This window comes from Helianthus annuus, chromosome 4, assembly GCF_002127325.2.
Source record: "Helianthus annuus cultivar XRQ/B chromosome 4, HanXRQr2.0-SUNRISE, whole genome shotgun sequence".
Classification (NCBI taxonomy): domain Eukaryota; kingdom Viridiplantae; phylum Streptophyta; class Magnoliopsida; order Asterales; family Asteraceae; genus Helianthus; species Helianthus annuus.
In genome coordinates this window covers 205747034-205772520 of record NC_035436.2, presented here as the reverse complement: position 1 = coordinate 205772520, position 25487 = coordinate 205747034, and the positions used below count along the sequence as shown (strand labels likewise).

General features: G+C 34.5%; 2 protein-coding genes and 3 long non-coding RNA genes across 9 annotated transcripts; 2 read left to right on the top strand and 3 right to left on the bottom strand.

Moving 5' to 3' along the window:
* Positions 1-2718: 2718 nt before the first annotated feature.
* On the top strand, positions 2719-7373 carry LOC118491243. The gene is made up of 7 exons (XR_004890934.1): positions 2719-3060; positions 4437-4619; positions 5010-5209; positions 5437-5508; positions 5616-5688; positions 6276-6533; positions 7118-7373. It is a non-coding gene; the product is annotated as an uncharacterized LOC118491243 (long non-coding RNA).
* A 2866-nt stretch (positions 7374-10239) lies between these two features.
* Positions 10240-12841, bottom strand: LOC110938182. Of its 4 annotated transcripts, XR_002591243.2 has the most exons (6): positions 12171-12813; positions 11623-11812; positions 10867-11481; positions 10715-10787; positions 10558-10618; positions 10240-10462 (listed from the first exon to the last, which is right to left on the bottom strand). XR_002591243.2 is itself a non-coding variant. In XM_035988829.1 (5 exons), the coding sequence occupies exons 2-5, from the start codon at positions 11028-11030 to the stop codon at positions 10398-10400; spliced, it is 372 nt and encodes a 123-aa protein (XP_035844722.1). In that variant the 5' UTR covers positions 11031-11481; positions 11623-12837; the 3' UTR covers positions 10240-10397. The 4 variants fall into 4 exon arrangements, 3 of the variants coding, with proteins under 3 accessions (XP_035844722.1, XP_022036340.1, XP_035844723.1); XM_035988829.1 differs by having other exon boundaries at positions 10715-10796; positions 11623-12837; XM_022180648.2 differs by having other exon boundaries at positions 10715-10796; positions 10867-11812; positions 12171-12830.
* A 293-nt stretch (positions 12842-13134) lies between these two features.
* LOC110934230 lies at positions 13135-14192 on the bottom strand. The gene is made up of 2 exons (XM_022177411.1): positions 13931-14192; positions 13135-13814 (listed from the first exon to the last, which is right to left on the bottom strand). The coding sequence occupies exons 1-2, from the start codon at positions 14190-14192 to the stop codon at positions 13135-13137; spliced, it is 942 nt and encodes a 313-aa protein (XP_022033103.1).
* A 266-nt stretch (positions 14193-14458) lies between these two features.
* LOC118491242 lies at positions 14459-17845 on the bottom strand. 2 transcript variants are annotated; one of them, XR_004890933.1, is made up of 5 exons: positions 17552-17845; positions 16490-16525; positions 15790-15858; positions 14902-15054; positions 14459-14787 (listed from the first exon to the last, which is right to left on the bottom strand). It is a non-coding gene; the product is annotated as an uncharacterized LOC118491242 (long non-coding RNA). The 2 variants fall into 2 exon arrangements; XR_004890932.1 differs by having other exon boundaries at positions 14902-15858.
* A 3602-nt stretch (positions 17846-21447) lies between these two features.
* On the top strand, positions 21448-23777 carry LOC110935350. The gene is made up of 2 exons (XR_002589061.2): positions 21448-21546; positions 23594-23777. It is a non-coding gene; the product is annotated as an uncharacterized LOC110935350 (long non-coding RNA).
* The last annotated feature ends 1710 nt before the right edge of the window (positions 23778-25487 follow it).

Here is a 25487-nt window from a genome sequence, read left to right as displayed (position 1 = left end):
CCCATATGTCAATCGGCTAAGGTAGAGGTGGGCCGAACCCTCTCTTGGGCTGCCCAAGGTTCCGTGTATAAAGCATGAGGCCCCGAATGGGCTTGTGCGATTGGTTTGGACTCGTGTAACATTCACATAACATACAACCATATATCACACATAATGCACATAACATAACATTCATTTAAAATCATATAATTCCGTTCTCATAAGCACGTAACGTTACATCAAAGCAAGTCTAAAGTTCGAGTTGTCACATTCAGGGACGACAAAAACATCATGTAAAATCACACCATCAGCCAATTTAAAAGTTCCAATTTTAGTTACATAAGCATTTGTACCATTAGGATGCTTTACTTGAATTTTAAGATTAGAAACATCAATGTAATTAGTTAAATTTGTTTCAGAATTTACCATGTGATTATTAGCCCCTGAATCAATTATCCAACCCAAACCTTTACTCACATCACAGCTAAAAGAAAAAACAGGACTGCTAAACACAGTTGAGCAAAACAACCCACCTGAAACATTACAGCTCTGTGATGATCCAGGTATTCTGTCATTAATCAAACTCAGCAATTTAGTCAACTGATCAGAAGTCAAAGCAGTAATAGGAACACTTGACTCTTCAATTTTAGAACTATTAGTAGAACTATTCTTCTTTCCCTGATTCCCTCTTGGTGGTTTCAACCAAGAAGGATACCCAATTATCTCAAAACACTTCTCTATTGTATGCCCAACCTTATTACAGTGAGTACATTTTAGATTTTGATTTAAAGCTCTATTAGTTTTCTTAAACTCAACAGGTGGACTAACTTTAGAAACAAAAGACATGTTTGGATTTTTCTTATTACCACAACTATAGTTTCTATGAGATTCCTCTCTAGAAACTATAGCAAAAGCCTCTTTAACAGTTGGTAACGTTTCTTTCATCAAAAGATTAGTTCTAACTCCTTGATACACATTATCCAACCCCATTAAAAACTGCATTAATTTTATCATATGATTAAAACCATTGTAACACTCAATCAACTAACAACAAGAACAACAACCAGAGAGTTGCAACAATAACACTAAAGAATCACAACAATCACAAATCCTAAAAGGGCGAAACCTTGATAGGGACCAGATCAGAGGGTCATCACTCAAGGTGCCTCTGCAAGCCTTATCAAGGGAGCCGACTAGACACACTCAAAAGATCAGCAGCAACAAGTAAAAAACAAATAGCAACCAAAAACAGGAAACAAATAATAAACAAAGCAAGAATCAAGCCACAAACAGATAACAAATAAAATGCAACAGGATGTACCCTTCCTGTGTCCCAATCAACACCGGCCCGACTAGTCCGGCAAACGAAATGCCTAATGCAAGAACAGAAATATTAAAGGAACTAAATCAAGGAACGAACTCACCAGGGGGTGCGTATAAATCCTGCAAATCAGACTTGCAGCCTTCACTTAGGGCTACAAGAACTGATTAGAAGACCAACAGCTACATAGATTCGGTCAGTTTGCTTTATAACCTTCTAGGGTTACAAAGACCAACACGAGTCACTGCAACAGAACCGGTGATAACAGTTTTCACAAGGATACAAGAACTGGTAGACAATACGAACCACCAACCTCCTTAGATCTTCTTGAAACTCCTCAGATCTAGACAGATTTGACACAAACCAAACCATTAGCAAGAGATCTTCAAGAATACTGCTCAAACCTTACAGATCTGAAAATGGTAACAGATATACAACACCAAACTTGAACCGATCCCCAAGAAGAAACCCTCAAACACAACGGATCTGATGAGATCAGACTGACTCGCAGCGGAACAGAGATCGAAAACAAAAACACAGACTAAACCCCAAGAGCTATTAAAGCTCTGATACCATGTCAAAATAACTGGTATCAAGAACAGAGATGCAAGATTTTATTAATTCTAAAACCCAGAACGAATCTGAAATACAATGATTTACAAAGAACTAACTCTCACAACACTTCTCACAAACAGATTATCAATATGATAATCTGTATATACAATATACAGGAATCAACAACTGAAACGAGAATCGGTGTAATTCTCTTACAAACCCTAATCGTCTAAACAAGAGAGAGAGAAAGCATAGAGATGAAAACTAAGATGTAAAAGTGAAGTTGGTTCACAACCCCCGAGATCCTTTAATACTTATCCAGATGCAACTACATCCGGGTTATCCGGAGTCTTCGAAACAGCTCCAAGCTTCAGTTCAATATAAAAGCCCAGCTCCATTCAGTCCAATATGCAAGCCCATTTGTAGTCCAGTAGATAAGCCCAACTCACATGAAACAAAGAGAAAACAAATATTAAATAGAATTGCAATAGAAAAAATGTATTATTTTTTACATTTTTCAAAGCCGGTCCGCTGCTACCTGCTGCCGTGTTTCTAGTTGCAGAGGTGGTGCCATCTTCTGGGGGCATTTTTTTTTGTGATGATTTTCAATGGATTCAGAAATGTGATTTGTGAAGAAATTCATGGGAAATAAGTGATGATTGAAGAATGGGGGCTGTAAGTGGAAAGAGTGGGAGTCTTTATAGGCTTTGAGATTGTTTTTGTGATATACATTCATGCATCTTTTCCTTATTTTTAGTCTTTCTGCCATATTTTATTTGCTTTTGAAAAATCTATTATGTATATTAAAACAATACATTTTGGTGCCACTTGGCATAATTTTAATCCACTAATTGCCACCTGGCATTCTAATACTTCCTGATGAAAAAGAATGAGCGCTAAAACCACATATGTTATTCCTTTCTTCACAAGCTTCTCATTCATTCAAGCGTTATTTTTCCTCTCTCACTTCTATCAAATCGGGGTTTCCTTTTCTTCCCTCTTCATCACCGTAATATCATTATCATTGGAGTTTCTTTTCTTCCTCCTTCGTCATCCTATGTAAACCCTAAAGGAATTCACACCAGTTCTTCAAGGATTACTGATTGATTCTAATGGAATGGCGGATCTTTCAAATGCCGTTTTTCTATGAGCAACAGAGTCCCAATCATGGTGAATGCAAAGATGCTGAAGATAGCCTCAGTCAGGTATAAAATTTACCGATTGTGTTTCAATCCGGTTGATTTGCGATTGTTGTTGTTGTTTCCACATGATTCTTATCTATCTCTGATCCATTCACAAACCCTAGATTTCAATCTAAAGCAACTGAGCAAAACATATGTTCTTTTCTCAATCTTTAATTTAGTTATCATTCGTATATCTTCGTATTTTAGGGTTTTTAAACAACTGTTATTTGGTCGAAAATCTGAATCTTGAATTGTGTTTGATGTTTTTTATATATGCTCATCTTTTTATTGTTTGAAATCTTGACCCTGCGTCTGAAATCTTGAATCATGTTTGATTTGATGTTACTGATGGCATGTATTTGCTTCTTTCTTTAAACTTTATGGGATGTTACACACACTTTGGATCCCAGAATATGCATATCAGTTTGTGATGCTTAGAATTGAAAATAAATAAATCTAGAAAATTAAAATTGAAAGCTTTATTTAGTCATTATTACATTTAATCGAGTGTTGTTTTATCAAATTGGGGTTTCTTTTATCTTTCATTGTTTTCTTTAAACCCTAGAATTGATTGTTTTTTTGTGGAGGCTTGATCTAGGGCTCGATAGATGATTCTTTTTTCTTCATTTGATAAATACAAGGAGATTTTCGGTAAGTTTACACATCCTCTTTGATTAATTTTGCTTTCAGTCTCCAGTTTAACCTTTTTTGTTGTGAATCAACGATCTATACTCAAGTAAGATGCTTCGTTTAACCTTTTCATCTGTTTTTATTCTATTTTGGTTAATATAATTAGGATATGTAGTCGATTATTACTGTATATTCTTACAATTTTCTTTTAATTGTTGAATTCATGATAAAATAATTAAGTAATGTTTGGTAGTTTCAATTGATGGAATAAAAAAACATGCTAGTTGTGTTAGGCTAAAATCCAACTGATAAGAAACTCTGACGTGATCAGATGAGTAACTGCTTTGATATTTTTATCATTATTATGTTATTAATTGTCATTTTTGTTTGTCATTGTTTGGTTTTGCTTCTGGGTTATGTACAAGTCTCTTATAATATTTTAAAGCCAGGTGTATGTTTGTCTAATCAAATGGTCAAAATGTGAATAAAAAGTGGTTTGACCTGAGCCCGTGTTGTTTCAGAAAGTTTGAGGCAGCCAGTACTTGCAATACCCATTCTTGCTTTAGTTTACGCAATTAGCTATTGACTATCTTCAGTATAAGTCAATGTAGAATCTATAATCTTTTACCTAAATTCAGTTAAATAGTGTCATATAGTTTATGTATCTATAATCTTTACCTAAATTCAGTTACATTTTTGTATTTGTTTGTGACTTGACTCAAAAAGTAAAAGATTAAATAATTATGGTTTTTGAATGTTTCTTTAAGTTATGAGCATGAATTCTCGGACCCTTTGTGATCCTGAAGATCCATCCAATTCCTGTGATAAATGGATGTTGGGTATATATAGAGATGCAAAATTTAAAGAGAGAAAGGGTTCGACAAATCAGGTTAGAAAGATACCAATGAGTTTCCGACGGACCACCAGCGGCCTATCCGATGAAATGGCAGGTAAGGTCGCACCTCCTATTGTCTCATATTTCTCTTGAAATTGATAAACCATATGCTAATATTGGTTATATAAACCCTCCATGTGTTATGATATTTCACATGTTTTTCATTTAATTATATCAATTTGCATCTCCATTACTTATAATTTTACTCTTGGCTATATGTTGAGTGGCAATACACCTTGATCTTAGTGTACGGTATTGCAATATGTATTTTATATGGTTTGATATTTTTGAGTTTTTAGAGGGGGTGTGAAAATTTGACAACTTCAAAACTATCTTTATGTGATTTTAGTTGACTGAATGTGTGCATCAACGCAAGCTTTTCCCTAGATCCATAATTGAAGGTACTGTGGGAGAACGATGGTGATGATGATGTTTGACCATGCAGGGCATCGGATTTAGTCTCTTTCTTTATCGCTTTCGCCGGAACAAATCATGACTATTCCAGCGATGGTCCTGTAGTGTGGATCGGAGCTGCTGTATGATGGCAATGTGGCTAAGTCCTAGCAGTGGCAGCGTTTTCAAACAGAATGTTATGCCATCAGAGGTGTGTACCTGGCCGCTGTTCTCGAATAGGTTGCCGCTGAGGTAAGTTTGGTCGTCGTTTTTTCTGAAGATGGGTTTGCTGTTTTGCATTAGGGTTTTCTGAAATTATGTACATGTCTATGATTCATTTACATGTACTTTTCGATCAAACGAAAAGAAAATAAATGGTTCATTAACTGTTGATCATTTATACGCGCTTTTATTTTTATTCGTGTTTTTTTCTTTTCGCAAATCCAAGCGACTAACATTCATTTGCTTATCAAAAGTAGGAACTGAGTAGCATCGCAGGTTCATCTCCAATGATTAGTCGATTTATGATGAGCAATATGTAGAAAACTTTGGTAAGAGAGTTTGACACTAATTTGGATGATTTGGTATTCTGTGGTTTGTATTTAATTTAATTGATTTGTATTTTGTATTTTTTTTCGTGGATTTTTGTTTCTGGAAGATGCAGGGACAATTGTCAGAGGAAGACCGACGGAAGACTGAGGCACAGACGTTGGTTGTCAGCGATAATGAAGGTTGTTAAACTCATAATGCTTATGGTTATCTGATTATTCTGGGTTAAAGATATGAGTCTATATAACAAAGGGTAAAACAAAATTACTTATATGCCCTTATATATCAAAGGTGCATATAACATTTCATTTTAAAACAAAACTTACAAAAAATAGCTCGAAAATATTTGAAGTTCATTTGTACTTAATTTCTTCTGTAACAAACTTGCTGCTAGAGTGCTAGCAATTGGGTTGGTAAATCTGGTCGTAATACTTTATATGTTGTTTCAAGAGTTAAAATGCATTAATAAATGGTTTGTAGTTCATCAAAAAATTGCAACTTTCGACTATTGATTTATGTTGGACCTAATAAAAACAACAAGAATGTCCTTAGTTCTATTTATCAACTGAATTTCTAGGCGAAGAATTAATTATTTAATGAGCAAAACACTCAGAACCGCACTCGATTCAGTTGGTTAATTGGTGTCGATTCGTTTGATTCAGTTGACTGTAGAAGGCTATTGAACTTGGTTGTAGATTTGTAAAACTCTTCTCATCTTGAATTATATCTTCATTGTTTGCATATTGAAAGGTCTTTATTTTCTTAACAGGTAACTACAACCGCAACGGATGGTGAACGACGAGCCCAACTCTACAATAGCAGATGTGGCACACGTTGGGTCAGGTGGATAGAACGAACAGCGGAACGAGACCCGATTTGGGTTGAAGCCTTCCGAATCGTGTGACGCAGCGACATAGGAATTCTATGGTTTTGTGACGACAGAAGCAAAAGGTGCATGCAGATACTTTGGGTTGTCCACCGTTTTTATTTAGGATCAAAAGTCACTTAGTTTATCCGGAAATAAGAGGTATGTCTCTCTTTTATATTGCAAAGTTCATTGGCAAATGCATGATTACTTTATTTTATGGCTGTAGACAGTAGTTCGCTAATCAATTTTGTAATAAGCTCTTTTATACCTTAATAGTTGAGCTCTTATTCGAAAAAGGGCCCTAAACTTTGATTTCGCTTTAGGCCTTTAAAAACGTTGAGCGGACCCTGGTTACACCATTTCAAAACCAAGAACTAAAACTGCAAAATTACAAGTCATCTTAGCCAATGTAATGGATTTGGTAATTACCATAAAACTAAAAATTAAAGAAATTAAAAGTATAAGTTATGTTATATGTTACTGTTAACCTTTTATGGAATTAATTACTGTTTAAACTATATGTTAATATTAGCTAGAAATTAATATTTAGTAAATATTTATGCACTTAATAAATTATAGGATCATATCACTTATGTGTGTTTGCTTATTAGAAAAATGTATTTTATTAAAGTTATAATATTAACTTCATTTGTTAGATTATTTTCCTTTTTTTAACGTATCACAAATACCGTTTCACCCTATTCCTTATAATCTTGATATATACTTCATTTTATTATGTGCAGTGATATTCGGGGAAACCCATGAAACATCTTATTTGTGGGTGAAATGCATATCCAAACTACAAGGCATGGGGCGGGATCGCTGAAAAAAAAAACAGTTTATAATCTGTGTTGGGTCTGGGTGTGGTTATTATGTTTAGAACAGTGAGTGGTTATTTTTTGTAATGCTGGGATCACACTAACTTGCTGGGCCTGTGTATAATTTTTGGTGTTGAAACAAAACTTGCCTTTGAAAAAAACATGTGCAGTGATATGATGATGATTAATGATGGAGAAAACAAAATAAATTTTTCTTTAGTTTGATTTTTGATTTAATTGACATTTCATGGGAGCACGCAACACGAAAGACCTGCTTCAAGAATTACACGCGTTTTGAGTTGTTTTAGAATTATGTTTGTAGTAATAATGAAAGTGGGTTCAATGTTTTAGATAACTGGTTCAAACTGGCCGGCTGTACCGATTGAATAGTCCAGTACTCTGGTAGAACCGGTTAAACCGTCCAGTACAGCCGGCTGAACCATCCGATACACCCGGTTAGGCCGATTTTGAGCCAAATTCGAGACAGTACAAAAAGCTTTTAAAACATTGGGTGGGTTACTAGAATAATGTTTCCTGACTATCATACTTCCTGGTCATCTAGAGGCATGTTTGCTTTGTTTTGCTTAACCTTTTCTTTGCCTTGAATATGAATTCTAGGGATCAAATAAATATACTCGAGACAGACGGGTATACGTGAAGCATCCCGTGTATGCCGTACGAGATTAGAAAAAAGTTTTCGCGGATAAGAGACTGGTATGAGACTGGATGATACTCGGCTCGATTACCCAATTACTCGAAACTATATACATGTTTTGTGCTTACTCAAACCCTATACCTGAAACTTAAACCCAAAAACTTCAAACTTTTTTTTTGTCTTCCTTTAACTATTGTTAACTGATATGTCAATATAATAGCTTCATTACTTGAAAATTAATTTTTTTGGAACAATATGTTTTCACTAATAGTCGGTTGTATGTGTCGCTTTATCAAGAGTAAAAACCAGAAATGGAGTCAAAAAACTACTGATATTAGATAAGGATGACAAACCGACAGATGAAACAACAAATGTCGCGTATAAAGAAGTCTTTAAAAGTTGTGATTTTTTTTCATTTTTTTCATTTATTAAGTGTAAATTATATTTACGTTAGTACCGAAACTATTCTAATTTATTTCTTAAAAAGACATGTTTGGGTTTACACATATGCAAGCAAAGTTTTATATGAACTAATATGAATTTAAATAAGAATTTAGATATTGAAGTTTATATAAACTTGATGTCAATCAAAAGATTAAAACCATGACCTTTCGTTGATCTATTAAAGGTTCCCTGGTATGTAACAGGTTTTTGGAGAGGGAAGTGATCACTCTGTTCGGTTATGGGTTTGTACCGGTTAGGGTCGTGTATTGTCTGTTTGGGACCTGTTTCAACCCTTAGACGTGAAGCCTAAGTTTGAAAGGCCAAAAAAAAGTGATGACCTACATGAGCTTCAATACCAATAGATATTATATATTTGTGTTTAGCCACCCGCGAAACTCGTGGGATCTTAGGCTAGTTATAAATAAATTAAAAGGTTTTTTTTGTTTATCTTGAGATAGCAAAGCATCTGTATTACCGATTATTTTTAGTTCTAACTTAGAATATTTTGTTGTTAAATTACTTAAAAATTTAAATGAATTTCAATCTTCACATTAGAAAAAAAACCAAGATCAAAATTACTTACATATAGAGATGGGCATAATCGGGTTTTATTAATACCCGGAATCGGTTCCTACCCGTACCCGGGTACTGATACTAGTTAGGGGAACCGGGTTCTCTGAAGAACCGGTTCCGGGTTAAACCCGGGTAGTCGTCAATAAAACTAGAACCGATGTAACCGGTTACGGGTACTCTGGACCCGGTTCTGGGTACTGTTTGGAACCGGTTCTGTCGGGTTTTTTCAAACCAAAAAGCTGCCACTTACAATACCGTTGGAAACCGATTATATAATATAAAAATTGGTTTTTTATATAATTTAAAAATCGGTTCCAACGGATAGTAACCGGTTCCAAAGGTCACATTTGGCATTTAATGCTTTTTGCAACCTCCAAGAATCAATTCTAACGGCTAGTAACCGGTTCTAACCGTAACTTATTACCGGGTACAGTGGAACCGGGTACTAGAAGAACCGGGTACGGGTACTAACCAGGTACGGGTAGGAACCGGGTACGACCCGTTTATTATCAAGAAATATGGAACCGGGTAAGAACTGCTGGGTATTTTGAACCCGGAACCGGTTCTTCTATACATCGGGTTGGAACTGGAACCGAGTACGGGTCGGTTCTACCGGTTCGGGTTTGGAACCGATCTCTACTTACATACAGTAGAAACATCTATAAAATAATACACTTGGGATCACCAAAATTTATTAATTAAAAGAGTTAATAATTAATCGATAAATTAATAATTATTAATTTATATATTAATTAATATTTTATTAACTATAGTAGAATACTTAGTTTACAAACACCTTTCAACTTCCACTTAATTATTGTATACAATGCATGTATATCAAATGAACAGCCCAATTTGAAAGAAACCTTCAATCTCCCACCTTATTATGCTTCTTGTGTTCAATGTATCACTTTATGGACATTAAAAATATTTTCTATATAAATACAAGATCAAAATAGGTTAACACAAACAAATCATACACACAACATGGCTTCCCATCTTAAAGGTGTGAAAAAAACAACAATGACAGACGACATTCGAAGAGCATTATGCAAGCACAACAAGGATAATCCAAGTCTCACTCAAAATCAATTTCTTGTTGAGCTATCAGAAAACAACACCAGAAGTTATTACCATGCTAAGGAAAATTAGAGACGAGATTCAAGGGGAAATTGATTTCAACAAAAAACAAAAGACAATTAAGTCATTTTTTAAGAAACCTTCATAAATTATTCATGTAATATGCTATATATAAGGAATTATTAATTTATATTTTATATGGGGTCTAAAGAAATTATCAAAAATGTATTATCTTATAATTTTAGCGAATTATTAATTTAGCACCCTATCCCCGAGTCAGGACCGGCAAAAAATATTATCTTAAAGAGTTTATTAAATAATCGAGTATTAATTTATCGAGTTTCTACTGTATGTGGTAACTTGTATAGATTACTTTAGTACATTACTAGTAAAAAGACCCGCGCGCGTTGCGGCGCGGGTACTTCGCAAATATCGAACGGATTAGTCCAAGCGTTATATGATGTGTTTAGGTTTATCCTTTGCCTTCACTATGTTAGCTTGCAGTTTATCATAAGCTCCTGCAAAATTAAAACACAAAACAGATATGTTACTGTTTTACAGAAACAATGTCTAGAGGAACTTATTTCGAATATGTTATTATAAAGATAATAACCTATTCCTTCAAGAAGGACTTTTTGTAGTGCTTCGAAGTCAATCACTCTGTCTTCCATATCCTACAATGATCATTGGTACTCACATTATGATGAACAATTAATTAATCCGAGATCGATAAATTTGATTTAAGCTTGTAGTAGAATAAGAAAGCACACCTCAGTTTTTTGAACAGCAAACTGAAGCTCTCCTAGCTCAAACTTTAAGTGAGTAAAAAAATCATCGCTTAACCTGAAAATACTATTGTTAAGATGGTTGTGAGGGTGACATTAGATAGTTATAGTATTCCAACCATGAGTTTCGTGCTCACATTGCCATTGTCACAGTGTTTAACGCCCCTATCATCCAAAACACAACGCATGCTATTACTTCAAAGGGCCGCACCTGCACGCCATTTCCACACCCCGTCGGCGTCGTCGGCGTCCTCTTGCGGACGTTCAAGCCGGTCCTCCCCCCTCTCACACACATATACATCTATGTTGTTAAAAGCGCAAAAAGCGCGCGCCTAGGCGGCCGGGCACAGCGAGGCTCAATCTAGACGGACCTGAAACGTTTTATTAAGCCAAAATAATATTTGACAACTTGTTGACTCTTACCACACTACTGCCATCATCACCGACCCACCCTCATCGAACCGTCATCGTCGTCATCGCACCACACAACTGTCATCACCTCTGATCACCGCCAATCACCACCGCAAGTCAGATCAAGCCGCCCAACCACCTAGCCGCCAACCACCGCCTAATCACCACCACCACCTAACCGTTGTCGTCTTTGTGTGTCTTCTTGTCCACAAAACCCAGATCTCCTTTAGATCTACCGTGGCTATGGCGGATCTCGTTCAGATCCGTCGTGGTTGTGGCGGATGTCCACATGTTTTCTTTTTTCTAACCAAATGAGCCAATGTATTAAATAACACTTATACCTACACCAAGATGTATTAATTTACAACTTAGTAAAAAATTGGGTTTTAGTTGGGGGAAACTAAAAAACAAATTGTTGACGGTTGATGCAAATGTCGTAGATTGAGATAACTTGCGAAATAGAAGTTAAATCGAAAGCTTACCCGGTAAAAGGTAACTGCAATTCGTGATTGTCAACGGTAAAAGGCATAGCATGACTGAATACATTTGCATCATAAATAATATTGACATTGTTGAACCGAAAAGGCATAGCATAACTGAATACTCAGCTCCTTACATTTAGCAACAAATGTCGTGCCGTCTGTTTTAATGTGTATATTGTGCCATAACCACCTGTGTATTCATTAGTGAGCCATAAAACTAATGTAAATTTTGTTATATAACTGCCAAATAATAGAAGCATTTTCACAAACACCTGGCGTGCATACACTTTCTAAGTACCAAAATCCCAAAAATACATTCTAAAATGCCGAATAACAATTAGAGCAAGTCCGAAATCGTTGCTTTATTTTTTTACATAAAAATAAAAGCAAAAACAAACAAAAAAATTACCACCAACCAATACACAATAGATCTAAAATCGATTTGTTGAACAAAAACCCTTAAAACAATCATTGGATCAAGAATCAATACAGACCATATAGATATTCAAAAGAAAACAAAATTGACAAATGATTGCAAAAATTCAGACCTGGCATATATTCGGGCCAGTGTTTGTTAATCGGAAGCGCATTTGAGTTACCGGAAATTGGCCTGAACCCTAGCTTCCTACCAGAACCGGGCAGGAGCCGTCAACCCTTAGAATCTTCGGAAAACACCATCGCCGCCATTGAATGTTGGTATTGGGGACGCACAGTAGGTAATCGGGGAGATATGATGCCCTTGCTTGTACCCTGATTCACTCCAGATCAGAGCAGCATATTGCAGCATCATCCTGCCATGAATATCTTGCAATAGAAATGACAAAAAAGAAAAAAATTTGACATTGTCCCTTTGCCTTGGTGGTTGGATCCCAGCCTTCCATGGTGGTACTCCTCCGAAGACAGAGAAAACAACCCCTTTTGAGAAGACTGAAAGGATATTAAACAGAAATAATTAATCGAGGGCAATTTCGTAATAATGTCGGTGCACGGTTGCACCGACTTTCTCTTTTAAGATTGTGTTGCACAGGAAGGAAGAAAGAAAGAAAGAAAGAAAGAAAGAAAGAAAGAGAGAGAGAGAGAGAGAGAGAGAGATGAGAGATTTGTTTGCGTAGAAGAAAGAGATTGAAGGACTTGCAAGTGTGTGGAAGATGATGGCATAACAAAAGAGATTTCTTAGGGGCAGTTTTGTAATTTGGTTGGTTAGGTAAGGGCAGATATAGTAAATTGGTATAGCCACCGACCTTTGTGTTTAAGATATATATAATATAATATTAAAATTTTGAAATTTGAGTGGTTACTGTATTTGTAAAAAAGAATTTTCTGGGTTTTTTTTAACTATCTTTCTTTAATATTACCAACTAGTCTAAGTACCCGTGTGTTACACGGGTGGACCAACAATAAATTAATATTAGTCAACACCATCTAAGTAAACATTTTAATTAAATAAACGTTGAACTACGAACATCTTTATCAACATTACACGTAATTGAAAACAAACAAAGAAGAGAAAGTTCACAATTTGTTAAACACTTCCTTATAAACGACATTTGATGTTTTATCGGTAGGTTTGCCGTCCTTGTCTAATATAAGCAATTTGACTCCGTCTCTGGATTTTACCCTTGATAAAGCCACAGACAACTGACCATGCGTAAAAACAGGTTGTCTCAAGTACAGACCAACCCTTGATAGCAACTGCCCTTGACTTTTGTTGATTGTCATCGCAAAACACACAGCTATCGGAAATTGCCTCCTTTGAAACGCAAAAGGAATCTTTTTGTCTGAAGGTATCAAATTAAGTCTCGGTATGTAGGTGCGAGTGCCGATATTTCCTCCAGATATGATTTCTGCTTCTATGACACGGTTGTATAATCTTTTTATCTGTAACCTCGTATCGTTGCATAAACCATTTTGTTGGTCAATGTTACGTAATAGCATTATTGGCACACCAACTTTGAGTACTAACCTGTGATTAGGCAAACCTGATACTTTAAGACCATTCAACACATCTGGTGAGTATAGTTTTAGCTGTGTTGAATTAGGATTCTCAGTCTGACAAAGACTATCAGAGCTTAAATACTCTCTTTCTTCGCCTGGGAATAACGCTAACAACCTGTCATTTATCTCATGCACAACCTCGTTCTTAGGCGCAAGTATAGCCCTCTTGCTAAAGTAGTTATGGTTGTTGTAGTTATCTAAAATTGAAGGGTACACGAAATCAATTAAAGATGAAATGGGATCAGAGGTGTCCTTAATTAGAAGATCCGGTGGTATTTCAATTGATGCTTCCCCGTCATTAGGACAACCACACTTCCCTCACCCAAATCCAAAAGCCACTTGGCAAAATTATTGATATCTTCAATATCAGATGTAGAGCGTCCAATGGTTAATCTCATGTTTTTTTTTAGCCTTAGCAACTTGCATTTACTCCACAAATATGACGAACATAGCGAGGCATTCACTATCTCTTGTCTTCCACCATTGGGGACAACAGGAAGAATTTGTCTAAAAGCACCACCAAAAACAATAACCTTACCTCCAAATGATATTTCATAACCTATGGAAGTGTCCATATTCAAAAAAACAGGTCCCAAACAGACAATACACGACCCTAACCGGTACAAACCCAAAACCGAACTGGTACGCGTTAAAACAGTTCAACTCCAAACAGTTCTGTTTCTAAATGGTTCGCGTTAAAACGCTTCGAGTCGAAATGGTACGGGTTGAAACCGTTTGGGTTGAAATGGTGCGGATCGAAACGGTCGAAGATTCCATAAGATCAACATGGACTTGATAAAACCTTATAGATATTCGTATACATTGCCTAAAAACACAATAATTTTCATAGCAAAACACATTTATCTTAAACATGATTAGTTCAGAAGCTAAACATCCTCAAAAAATCATTTTTTTCCTAAACAGCCCATAAGATCAATATCACAAACCTAAGCATTTGAAATTAGTAACATACTTTTTCATCCTTATATCCTTAACCACTTGTTAATCCAATTTCTTTCATGAACTTCTCCCATCCTCTCAGAGCATACCTCTTCTTAGTTCTTACCTTCAGATCGTTCCACTCGCATTTGTATTTTCGCAATTGATGCATCGAAAATCTTCACTTGAGTTGCTCGACTTTATCCAATCAAGCCAAAGTAATAAACTTCTCTGGAAAATGATATAACAAAATTTAACAAAATATTTTAAAATTAATTAATGTATTTAAATATGTATTCAATATTTGAATTATAAATTAAAAATGAAGTTTAAAAGTAACATTACAAAGCTGTAGGACAAAAGTATGACTTCCAATTTCAACTACATGGTGCCCGGATTGATCTTTATCATCTTCAATATTTAAAGAAGAATCACTTTTTAATTTCAATAACCTCAACTTTGGAAATGATCTTCTATCATCTTCATTAACTGGCTTTTCTGGCTCACAAAGTTGTAGACCATCAGGATGTAGAAGTGATATGGTAAAAAGTAAAAAGATAGTCATCAACCTTTCCAAACAAAAGAAAATGTCCAAAGGTTAGACAAAGATCTTTTCCTTTGGTCCATTCGTCCGTTAAGTAGTACAAATTCCCAAACTTCATAATCACCACAGACCACCAGGTCCATTCCAGAAACGTATGATTAGGGATAAACATTTGGTACTTGGTACCGATACCGAATTTTTTCAGTATTGAAAATATTTTTTGGTACCTACTTTTTCCGTACCGGTACTTTCGGTTCGGTACAGTATTAATAAAATACCGATTTAATTATAAATGTATGCAAGTAAAATAATAAATGTATGCAAGTAAAAAAATAAGTCATGAGAATAGAGGTCTTTGCGCGACTTAATTATAAATGTATGCAAGTAAAATAATAAACAGAAAAATAACTGAATCAAGCAGCTTGTTTTTTAAATGTGTGATGCGCTTGGATGCGTTTTGATCCCAAAAGCCAATGCGCAATGCGTGACATGACCACCAGTTATTTTTAAAAGAACGCCCCTTTGTGGTGTCATATGCGTGTAAAGGTCACCACTAAGTGCATCCAACAGGTTTTAAAAAGCTTTCAAAACATGTCACCCAACACGACTACCAACTATTTCGCCACCTCTACTGAACATACTACTTCGCCACCTCTACTAAACACTGGACATATATTCTAGAAACATACCTCGACTTCAAGGCAAGACCAACAACTGCAATAATCAGTAATCACTTCACTCATGGTTTAAGCGGGTACCTGAATTATTAGATAAAAAGTAAGTATCACACTTGTTTCATTAAGAACCGAATAGAACCACCTTTTAACTGCTGCTTAGCATCATGAAAAGCTTTTGCAAGTGATAAAATAATGATAATTAATTAACTAAATCATTTTATTCAAAAAACGTAAATTTTTTGAAATAATAGAATTTTGTCTGTAGCACATTTGACACATTAAATATATATAAAATTTCTGCAGAAAAAGAATTTGAAGCCAAACCGACCCGTCTAACTCTTAACAAAAAAGATATCATCACCTAGCCTAACTAACCCACCCGTTTACCACCTCTAGTCAAGGTCAACTTGTTTAAAAAATCCCTTCAATCTAGAAAACAAATAAAAATCTCAAATGCAGCTCTTAAACCATCAAATACACAACTTACAGAGTTTTATTCAATGAGAGCATGATCATCTATAGGGATTTCCTCTATAAAGAAAGATCAGTTATGAGTGAGTCTATTTATTTAATAACTTTCTTTCTGAAACTGGTCAAACTAAAAACACGCAAAGAGTCACAAGTATCCTAATATTACAATTTCTCTAATCATATATAACACTTTATTTGTACATAACTAAATATATAAAATGGATAAAGTGTTTATCATTACAATTTGAAGTCCGTCTTGCCATCACATGAACGGTACCTGAACCAAGAAGTCCAACATTAGAGAGCTTTCAAAATAAATATTAAATAAACATAAATATTGGTCCTAAAATGACCAAAGCATAACAACTTTAGGCTCAAATATATATTACACCAGATATTGTAATAGAATGAGTTTTGTAAGCATTGTAAGAAGCACATTACATATTAAAAAATATATAGCAAGTCTTTTGAGCAGACCTAACCCAACTTAGAGCAAAATCACTTGCTTTGACTTGTTACACCTAATATTAGTTCCAAACATCTTCAAAACCAAACTTTCATTAAACTAAATAAGTCATAAATTCCCTCGTAATTATGTAAATAGTTTTGACGACAAACCTCGGAAAGCTGAACAATAGATACCATGAAAAAAACGACACTTTGTTAGAACTTATATGACGAATGTTTATTAAAAGTAAATTAACTAAAATACTTTCCTTGTCCTCGAACTTAGTCTCGCATTGACCAACAAAGTAATTTCTTCCCTAATTTCTTGGTCTTGTGCGTTCAACAAACACAGCAGCAAAGCTGCCGCTTCTGTGTCCCAACCGTTGAAACCTACCAAAAATTCTACTAAAAGCCATCAAGTAAAACCCTTTCTAATCGATTACAAATCCATGTGGGCCCTTGTTTTTCCTTCGATCGATTGACCCAAATAAACAACCCACAAATTAAATGTTGGCCTCCAATTCTCATCTAGCAGAATGTAAGAGCCCTAAAAATTCAGTGGAAAATCAATACAAAATTCAGTGATTCATATGTTTACTTATGTTATTCAGTGGAAATCGATACAAAAACAGAGATTGATACAAAAACATATTAAAAAAAAAGCCCTAAAAATTTATACAACATCAGAATAAGTCAATATAAGAAAACCCTAATATAAGAGCCCTAAAAATTGATACAAATCAGTGGAAATCGATACAAAATCAGAGATTGATACAAAAACATATTCAAAAAAATCCCTAAAATTTGATACAGATTAAAGACCAGAGAAATATGCATACATATTAAAGAATCGTACCTTAAATAATGCTTGACAAATCGATTGACAGCCAAATCGATGTGAAGAAACAGAGGATGATTGATAAATCGATTAACAACCGAATCGATGTGAAGAAACGGCAGAATACGTATGGATTTATAGATCTAGGGTTTATGGAACCAATCATCATTAAACATGGAAACTCATTCATATATTTTGGAAGATGATTATAGAGAAAGATGGAATTCGGATCTCTGGTAGAATTATTTGAGATAATATAAGAGAAGGATGGAAACTTTCATTATTTGAGATAAAATGAAAGTGAAAAGCGAGTTGCCAAAACACGTACAATACATTGCCGCTCAAATGAATATTCATACATACAATCAGATGACACATGGCAATAAAGTTTTTAAGAATAGGACAAATGACATAAGTTTGTTTTGTTTTATTCTAAGGTATAGATTATTTTTAGTGTTTCTACTCATGGTTGCAAAAGTCGTTAGGCGCTCCCTAGTCGGTCAACCGGGGAGTTGAGAGTACTCGGCCTAGACGGAGAGTACACGGGAAGTACTCGGACATGCTAAATTATAAAGAAATTAGTTTTCGAAAATTAAATATATGTCAAATAGCATAAATTTACTAATAATTATAACAAAATAGGTGAAATTAATATTCATTCTTTAATATGATAGGCATAGAAATTATGTTTTATGTTATTCAATTCCGAGTAATTAGTCGGAGTTGAAGAAAGTCGCCTCGGCAGCCTTCCTTGTAGCGACTACTCGGGGAGTACTCGGCCTTGGAGACATTGTTTTACAACCATGCTTCTACTTATGGTAAAAGATAAAATCGTAATAATATTTCACGTGATTTACATGTAATCGACAATCAATAAAAAGCACCAATGCAAAACACTCATTATTTGTTACATATGATTCTGTTAACAAATGTTTACAAATAAATAAATACAAGAAACTAGTGATGAAACATAGATTTAAGCCTTTAAGGTGTCACTTTTAATGATAAGAAATCTACCAATTACAAGAAAATAAATTACAAGAACAAGCGGTACCTCACATGACATCCCTAAAAGGATTTGAAATAGATAAATACATTATCTCTATGGGCTTTACAAGTACATTTCAATGCTTCTCACATGACATCCCTAAAAGGATTTGAAATAGATAAATATATTATGTCTATGGGCTTTACAAGTACATTTCAATGCTTTTCAACAGCCCAACTACACTGGCGGAGCCACACTTTGAACAACGGTATCGCCCGACACCATTGAATTTTGTGTAGCAAATACGACGTATAATACGAAAAATTCGAGCGACACCATTGTTTTTTTACGAGCGACATCATTGTCTTTTTACAAACAATACCATTGTTTTTTATGAGCGACACCACTTACTTGCACTTGTTTGTTATAATGAAAAAGAGGGTTTTCTTTTTTTTTTTTTTTTTTTTTTTTTTTTTGCAAGTTTCCATTCTACACTATAACAATTCAAAACATGAATAGTAATAAATCTATGTTTGATCATTTAATAGTTTAATTGATAATTATAAGGCTATAATATTACTGTCTTTTTTATAATTAATTGACGTTTCTAACCCTGAACATTAATAAAGTTATCACACAACCTCTAAACTATATAATTTTTTGATAAACGATTTACATATACCCTTGAACTTTAATAGATTTACCATAGGTAAGTTTAATAATAATTAAATTTTTTTATAAGCGATTTATGTTTCGATCACCAAACTTCAATAGAGTTATCATACGGTCCTTAAAGTTTAAAAAAAGTTAATAAACTTATTTTTTTTTTCTTTTTTTAACAAATATCTGTTCTTTTATCCTTTTTATAGGTTTAGTTCTTTTTTACTTATTATAATTAAAGCTAACTTTTAATTCTAGACATGGTTATTTAATCATGTTGCTTTTTAACCCTTCAATATAAAATATACAAGATAACAAATATTCATTTTTTTATTTACCTTATTATAGTTAAATGGAACTTTTAACTCTAAATTGTTCCCTTAACTGTGTTGAATGCTTAATTTTACCATCATGAAATATATTCATCCTCGCCATCAACCTCTACGACCTCGCCGCGAAGCGTGGGCTCCAATCTTCAACCTCCTACGACCCGTCGCGAAGTGCATGTTTGAATACTAGTTGAAAACATTATCAATCGTTTTCAAAACATGAAAATGAGTACAGAGCAACTATTAAATGAAAATTTTTATATATTTCAAATGATTTTGTAATTTTATTATGTGTTTTTATTCATTGACATTGTACTTTTACTGTGATATTTGGTTTTATTATGTGATTCGACCCGACTAGATCCGAACCGATCCAAAAAGTTCGACTCTGGGTTAGTATAAACCGGGGTATCCATAAAAAATGACACCATAAGAAAAAGTTTCTGGCTCCGCCACTGTCCAACTATATGTAGCTCAATAAAGAACTTAAGGAGTTAAGTTTTAGCTTTAACTAGTAAATTGCTATGCGGGTTGTCGCGGCGTTTCGAAAAAAATCTACGTCAAAATGTAGGCAAACCGAAAACGTATATAAGAATAAGCATAAGAACATATTATATTTGACCCGACCGATTTCCGGGGAAATTTATATTTTATACGTAAATCAACTAGAATTTATACCCACTTGTGCATAAAAATAAACATGTAAAACTTGATCACAGAGTCTTTAGCTCCTCATAACCCCCTCCTCCCCCCCCCCCCCCAATCTCCCCATTTACACTTTTTTGTCATTCATCGTATAACCCCACCAAAGAGGGTTATGTGATTTACCACTACACATGGCCTAAGGGTATACGGTGTGGTGATCGGTAAAGAGTGGCAAACCCCTTTACCGATCGGTAAACACCACCGCCAACATGTGTTTAATCATCAAACTTTGCCAAATCGGTGGTGGCATGCCGAATCGGTAAGGGAGGAAGGAAAGAGATATGGGGTGTGTGGGTGGGGTCCATTCCATCTCTCAACCAATCACACTTTTTCTTTTTTTTTTTAAAAAAAAAGTTTACCACTTTATCAAATGTCTAAACCATTGCCAACACTTTTCACCAAAGTTTAAACACTTTTCACTGATTGACATGGCGCGCTCTGATTGGCCGGTTTTTTAGTTTACCACTCCAAAGTGTTTAACCACTGCCTTACACCCTAAGGACTCATCATCCTTGATGTGGTTTGCTTAGTCATCATGAACGACATGGTTATGACTTCCATGCTATCTAAACCTATATCAACCAATATTGTCCCATGTTCCTATCACTAGCTTGCGACTTTAATTTGTATTTGATTACTTTGGTTGATTTCCCAAGTAGCAACCAACCCTAGAATCACCTCACATGACCACCTTTACTTGAAGAATTCTTCTCTCATTCACAATCAACACGGCCAAAAAACATTGATAATATTTAGGGAGCCCAACTTCTCACTTGTCTACGCAAAATGTGAGATTTGTCTATGTTGTTAGATGAGCAATGGAGGTCATAGTCATAAAAAAGAAAGAACTGAGGGTGTAGTTGCGCTTTTTCTACGTGGGCTCACCTGGGATGCCGAGTTCACTTATTTTGATGACTTTTTCATTTTTACTCGAGCGAGTTCAGGTTGACTAGAAAATTATATTAGTTGGCTTGACTCGAGTTTGGCTGACATATGTGGTACATTTGTCCATATTCAGAAAAGAAACTAAATGGAATTATTTTATATAATTATATTTTAGCAATTAACCTTTGTAAGGCCACAATGCACAATGACATGTAAGTTTTGACTCTACCTTAGTGATGAAGCTAACGAGTAGTGGCCAGGTTCAATGAACCCTTTTATTCCCAAAACTAACACTAAACACCATCCATACCCCTATTTAATCACTTTCAACATGTTTCAATTTTCATTATATAATTATATTATATTATATATTTCTTAACATTTATCGTTTAGTCATTCTAATATGGCAGGGATATATGCAACCTTTTCTCTCATGCTTCCATCGGGTATGTATTTCTTATTTTTCTAATAATATTTTTTATACAACATGATTACTAGTTATTCAAGTGAATCTCAAAACAATGTACTAAAAGGAATTAAGGACGATATATTTACCGTTTTTACATGTATCATGTATAGATAAAACTGAGGTGATATATTTACGTGTTATCTGATCATAAAAAAGTAATTTAGTTTTAGTTTTATCAGTTACTTAAAAGCATCAAAGAATTAAAAAACTAATGTTGAATATTATTCCATCAATATAAAGAGTTAACTTGATTACATTGTGGTGATGATGTGGCTAGGCCCGTTAACAAACTAAACGTCTAGAAAATTGTTTGACAAGAAGTTCGTTTATTTGATATGGAGCGAACACGAATATGAATTCATGTTCTGTAAACAAACAATTAGACATAAACACATGTCTTGTTCGTTCATTTACGTATGTGTTTATATATGTCCAGTTACTAATTAATTTAACTTTATTAATTAGTTATTAAAATACTAATTGACTAACTGGCCAATCACCCATTAGCTCATCAGCCCATTCAGCCTAATTTTTTTTATTGTTATTAGTCAGCCTAATTTTTCTGATTTGATATGCTCGGTTAACCACTAACAAAGCCATGGGTTATATATATCAAATGAGTTAAGGTTTAGATTAGTGATCATATTTTTACTTTCACTTAAGGTTGTTACTTACTTTTAGTTTGTGGTTGTATGTGTTTGCTTATGCTAAATCGTGTTTGTTTATATTTGCTTGTGTTCGTTTGCACTCGTTTATGTTCATGTAGAATATTCATGAACGAATATAAACACTTTCATTTTGTTAATGAACGAACGCAAACAAGAAATTATGTTCGTTTAAGTACTTGTGTCTGTTTGCTTGTTTTATTAAAGTTAAACTATCAAATAGAAGCCACCACCCTCCATTTTCGTTCGGTTCTATGGGGCTAGATATCATGAACGGGCAGGGTTATATGTTTTTTTAGTAACATCATTATTAAAATACAATGTCAAATTAAATGCTTGATGATTTCTAAATCATGAAAAAGTGCATATGTGATTTCACAGACACTTAGGGGCTGTTTGGCAACTTCTGAATGGTTAAGTGTTGAACTAATAAGAGGTCCGAACCATTAAGTGCTGAACCAGTAAGATATCTGAACCATTAAGAGCTAGTATAACGCTTAACCATTCAGAGGCAAATGTCTGATCAATTCAGATTAGAGGTATTAACCATTCAAACACAGTATCATGCTTAACCATTCAGAGGCAAATGTCTGAACCACTCAGAAATCAACTCGCGAAACAAACAGTCTGAACCGTTAAATGCTGAACCAGTAAGAGGTCTGAACCATTAAGAGCCTTATTAAAAGGTAAACAAACAGACTAAACAGGTTAAAAGAGAGCTTTTAAGCGGTAAATGAAATCAACATAAGAATACCATCAAAACCTTAAAGTTGATGGAAACTAAAGATTATAACATTTTTAAATATGACACTTTTTATTTGATTTATACTTGTGGTCTTTTTCACTATATATAGTATATATATATATATATATTTTTTTTTTCTAAAAACGTCATCCCTATTGATTTGGGCCCAATGTCTCTTTTACTCTTTTATATAATAGAGTTGTTGGGCTTAAGCCAAGAATTTATATCTAGGTGGATTGAAATCTAAATATCAAACTCAAAATGAACATTGATTTTAGTTTTTCTTTATTATGTTTAGTATACTTTTCAAAAGCGTTTTTAGTTTTTACTTTTTTTTTTTGTTTTGAGTGTTAAGTACATCGAGACACAGCCAATTGATTTAGCCCAATATCTCTTACACATAAGAGACTAGCTTGTTGGACTTAAACCAATGAATTATATATGGGTAAACTCAGACATAAATATCAAACTCAAAATGAACATTGTAAAACACCTTGAGAGGGGAAGGTCTTGGGTTCAAGTCTCACAGACGACAGAAATAAAAAGAAATTTGCCGTTAAAAAAAAAAGTAAAAGATGTGATGCATAAAACTAAAGATTGATTGCTATTTTCAGATGAACAGGTGATGAGGTACGATCTCGATATGCACCAAAAGCCTAGCATAAACCGGGGATAGGAGCTGATGAAGATCGGAATAAGATTGTTATCATGAACGATACAAATTTATGAGTTCCCCTCAAAACTTCAAGATTGTTATGTACGAATTTTTGAGTTCCCCTCAAAACTTAAAGATTGTTATGTACTTTTTATAATTCCTAAAACCTAAACCCTATACAAAATAAAAATATTATTATAAATATTATGGAATTATTTAGACCCATTGGGATAAAATAAAAATATTATTATAAATATTGTGAAATTATTTTGACCCATTAATCGCTAGTAAGTACCTTATCGACCGACTAACGCTTAACGATTCTTACAACCGTGGTCGTAACATAGCTCCTCGTGAACAAACGATTATCTAAAATAGATAAAGACCATGATCGGGTACGACATACTTGTAAATAAACGTAATGTTGAGTTATTGCGAAGTAAATAATTGGAAAATGCAATGTATACAAATAATTGATGAAACAAAAAGAAAACATAAGACAAATTGTCTTAAAAATTATTTGAACTAAAAACAAAATGTTAAGATATAATAATAATAATAAAATTAATTCAATATAAATTTAGCATACTTTTTTTAACAGATAATAAAATAATATACCTAGAACATTATGTATTTTTCGTTGTTTGTAAAGAACGTCGACTGACAAGCATTTCCATTTATGTTCCCATACAATATCAAATCTAGACAGGGTATTCAATAGGGCCAAACTATCTACACACCAAGTGTGTAGATAGTCACCCTTAAAAGGTGTTTTTTGTCCTTATATGCACACCTACAGTATCGAACTGTGGCCAAAATGAGGCGTTTTGGTCCGGTTAACCAGACGGGTGTCTGACGGGTCTGTTGACCGGACCAAAACGCCGAGCTTTGGCCACGTTTTGGTCCTGTCAACCAGACCGGGTGTCAGTCTTTTGTCTGGTTGATAGGACCAAAACGCGGCCAAAGCTCGGCGTTTTGGTCCGGTCAACAGACCCGTCAGACACCCGTCAGTCTTTGTCTGGCTAACCGGACTAAAACGCCGCGTTTTGGTCACAGTTCGACACTGCAGGGTGTGGATATAAGGACAAAAAACACCTTTTTTGGTGTGTAAACTAAATAGACAAAATGGTGTGTAGATAGGTACACCCATTCAATAATAATAGCATGGCACCTTGCTTCCTCCATTGCGTTGGTGTACTCCATGTCATTATCCAAATGCATAACATGCATCTCTAAATGTAGGAAATATTTGCCAATTGGCTATTTTAATATCGTTAAATGATTTTGGTCGTTTTAGTTTGTTTAGAAGAATTCTTAAAAAATACGTTTGCTGAGAAACCGAGTGAATTATACAAATGATGAGGTATGTTCTTGATATGCACTTAAAGCCTAGCATGGCCGGGGTTGGAAGTTGATGAAGGATAACGATATGATTTTTATGAGGTCCCCTCAAAAATTCAAAATTATTATGTACCTTTTACAATCTCTAAAACCTAAACTCCATATGGCATAAAAAAATATTATTATAAAATTTTGAAATTGGTTAGATCCATTGGGGATTATTGTAGATAAAGGGTTTTCATCACATCACATGTAGTTGGTCATCGTTTCCTTTGAATATATAATTTACCAATGTGTTAATCTTATTTTATGGGGGTTTGAATATATATAATTTATCAATTTGTTAATCTTATTTTTTGGGGAAACAACATTGAAATAGTATTGTAAGGAGATGTCTAATTGGGCGTGATGGAGGAGGTTTTGTGAGGGATGGCGTCCCATAGCGCCAGCCACATCACAAAAGGCGGCGTTATAGGAATATTTTATGTTAGCAGCGTGATGTCCATAGCGGT

Excerpts from the sequence above, each read along its gene's own strand:
- LOC110938182 (XM_035988829.1), bottom strand. The coding sequence starts at position 11,030 with ATGTATATGTGTGTGAGAGGGGGGAGGACCGGCTTGAACGTCCGCAAG. Across the intron at positions 10,797-10,866 it reads AACACTGTGACAATGGCAAT|TATTTTCAGGTTAAGCGATG; the intron begins GTGAGCACGAAA and ends TCTTAACAATAG. Across the intron at positions 10,463-10,557 it reads AGTCCTTCTTGAAGGAATAG|GAGCTTATGATAAACTGCAA; the intron begins GTTATTATCTTT and ends TTAATTTTGCAG.
- LOC110934230 (XM_022177411.1), bottom strand. The coding sequence starts at position 14,192 with ATGGACACTTCCATAGGTTATGAAATATCATTTGGAGGTAAGGTTATT. Across the intron at positions 13,815-13,930 it reads TTTGGATTTGGGTGAGGGAA|ATAACTACAACAACCATAAC; the intron begins GTGTGGTTGTCC and ends CTTCAATTTTAG.